This window comes from Schistosoma haematobium, chromosome 4 (genome assembly GCF_000699445.3).
Source record: "Schistosoma haematobium chromosome 4, whole genome shotgun sequence".
Classification (NCBI taxonomy): domain Eukaryota; kingdom Metazoa; phylum Platyhelminthes; class Trematoda; order Strigeidida; family Schistosomatidae; genus Schistosoma; species Schistosoma haematobium.
This window is the reverse complement of record NC_067199.1, coordinates 7,741,426-7,744,265: the sequence shown is the minus strand read 5'-3', so window position 1 is coordinate 7,744,265 and position 2,840 is coordinate 7,741,426. Positions and strand designations below refer to the sequence as shown.

The 2,840-nt window shown below is 43.6% G+C and overlaps 1 protein-coding gene across 1 annotated transcript; it reads left to right on the top strand.

Annotated features, from left to right (window-relative positions):
- The first annotated feature begins 717 nt into the window (after positions 1-717).
- MS3_00007300 (uncharacterized protein) lies at positions 718-2,508 on the top strand. The gene has a single exon (XM_051215556.1). The coding sequence runs from the start codon at positions 1,141-1,143 to the stop codon at positions 1,972-1,974; it is 834 nt and encodes a 277-aa protein (XP_051066088.1). The 5' UTR covers positions 718-1,140; the 3' UTR covers positions 1,975-2,508.
- Positions 2,509-2,840: the final 332 nt, after the last annotated feature.

Below are 2,840 nucleotides of genomic sequence, written 5' to 3'. Positions count from 1 at the left end.
TAGATGCTTTGAAACCTCAACAAAGAGTACGGTAAAACACACGATGTTCAATAACCCTTAATATAGTCTTTTCTGTTTAGCTCGGACCTAATGGGTTTTACTTTTTTTCAAACACCATCATACCGTATCTTCTTGTCTGTGCAGCTATTTGACTGTTCAAACAGTCTACCATACTGTCCGGAATTTCCATGTGCATATATTAGTTGATGCCGTGATAGTTAAGAGGGATATTGACCTCGTGGCTTCCGCAAAATTTCATCGCTCAGCATGGAGTGACATATTTCTTTTAAATGGAGATCCTTCAACTCTAAGACAGAGTCCAAATGGTCTGGATTGTTTTTTTCTGGCTGGCTTTTTCAGCAAGGTTGGCTTATACGGGGAGTTGCTGATTTCATGCCCAAACCTCCTTCTGTATCCCGGCCTCGAACAGCCAGTAAACCCAGAAGGGATTGAGGCGGAATGTAGTGGGTGACAATGGAGCCAACGTAGACAGCAATTCCCCTTTGACAAACCAAGCACTTTTTCGTATCATTATGTACTATGGTTCAGAATTATGCATAGGGGTAATATAATTACTATATAGTGATAATTAATAATAATGATAGCTCTAGCTTGATTGCAGATGAGATGAAAGATAGTGTAGCGGTAAATAAATCCCCAAAATAAATAGCACTAAGTTTTCGACATTGGATGCTGACCATATGTTTTAGTGGACTCATCTAGCTGAAGGCGCTCGGTCAGGCATCTGCACCAGATCACGTGTGGTAACGCCGTGCTCAACATCAACCGCAATCGCTAGCCAGATTAGATCAGAGAATTCCGATATATTGGTCATCGCCAAATATACTCTTCCGATCTCCTCGACTCTGTCTTTTGATTTCTCTTGGTGGGAACGAAATATATTAGAAGGTGTTACTGGTAGAAGCGTTGTCAAACACTGAATACCTGTGACATCATCATTGGTGAACCCAACGTGATCTGGTACACCTAATTGCAACTGTGAGTCTGTTCTTTTTTGGGATTTTTATATATCATTGCCTTATTTTTTACTTTTTTTAAACATTGTGATTTTTTTTTCGTGTTTTTTCTTGGATATATATATATTTTCCCCTCGTTCATTATCGTACTTCATACTTCATCATGACTGAACAGACACCTAAAGTACTCAAGCTTAAGACTTTGTCCCCACCTTCGTTTCAACTGATGCCTTTCTGGCCCGACAACATCGAAGCCTGGTTTTGCTACGCAGAAGCCGACTTCTCCGAGCACGGCGTGATCGACACACGTGCACAATTCCTCGCAGTAGTCAAGGCACTACCGCGCGAATTCAACAGGTACGTAACACCTAGTATGTTTACTAGCGATGTTTCCGATCCTTACGAAATCTTAAAACGCTCGATTCTTAAACGAGGAGATCTAACCGATCGACAAAGGTTAGATCAACTCTTCAATAACATCGACCTGCAACACGGTTCTGCGACAGACATGTTGCAACGGATGAGAGAGGTTATAGGCCTAAGAACTTTCGACGAAGGTCTATTCAAACAACTCTTCTTGTCAAAACTTCCCCAACAGGTGCAAGCAGTTCTGGTCTCGTTCCAGAACAACGGCTTAGACGAGCTAGCTGCATCTGCCGACCGCATTCTAGAAATCACAAAATCTTCTAATACCGAGGTATTTTCAGTCAAAGAAAGGCCTCACACGACTCAGAATGATATAACCGACTTATGTCACACACTCACGCGTTATCTTAGTCTTCGTACCGACCGTAAGAGATCGCGCACACCACGTAGAAGCATTTCTCGTAAGCGATCTGTCTCTAGACCACGAGAGACAGATAACCCCGACTGGTGCTGGTATCATAACCAGTATGGAAAGCTTTCCAGAAATTGCAGAAAACCCTGCAATTTTCCCAACACGAAACCGACTGATTCGAAAAACAATTCGGGAAACTTCCAAGCCGGCACGCGTTAACGGCAACCGTAGCCGGCGAACAAAGCCGTCTGTTATTCGTCACAGATGTGACAACGAGAGTTCGCTACCTCGTCGACACTGGCGCAGAAGTTAGCGTTCTCCCAGCAAATCCTAACGACCGACTACACGAATCGACCCTAAACTTACAGGCGGCAAACGGAAAACCGATCGCTACATATGGTAAAAGGTACGTTTACCTTAACGTGGGTTTACGCAAACCCATACACTGGATTTTCGTTGTTGCAGATGTTTCTATGCCAATCATTGGTATGGACCTTCTACAACACCACAATCTGATCATCGATACGCGCAAACGGAGGCTAGTAGACGGGAACACTAATTTGTCCGTTTGCGCAACTTCTTTTACTGGTTGTAGAGTATCCCCAGTCACAGTTAAACATATGATAGACCCACTCTATCAACCACTACTCGATAAGTACCCTGGGATACAACAAACTCAACCGAAACTACCGTGTGTAACCAGCAACGTTACACATCACATCACGACTACAGGACCACCTGTATTCTCTAAAGCACGACGACTAGCTCCTGAAAAGCTAAGGTTAGCGAAAAACGAATTCGATCACATGATGGACTTAGGAATCATACGACCGTCAAGTAGCCCATATGCATCTCCGTTGCACATGGTCCCTAAAAAGGACAGCAACGATTGGCGTCCAACTGGTGACTATCGGCGATTGAACGCGAAAACCATTCCCGATCGTTACCCGTTGCCTCACATTCACGATTTGACAGCTACCTTGAAAGGTACAACTGTCTTTTCGAAAATCGACTTGGTTAAAGCGTATAACCAAATCCCTATGGCTACTGACGACATACCGAAAACAGCTATCATAACTCCTTTC

Excerpts from the sequence above, each read along its gene's own strand:
- MS3_00007300 (XM_051215556.1), top strand. The coding sequence starts at position 1,141 with ATGACTGAACAGACACCTAAAGTACTCAAGCTTAAGACTTTGTCCCCA.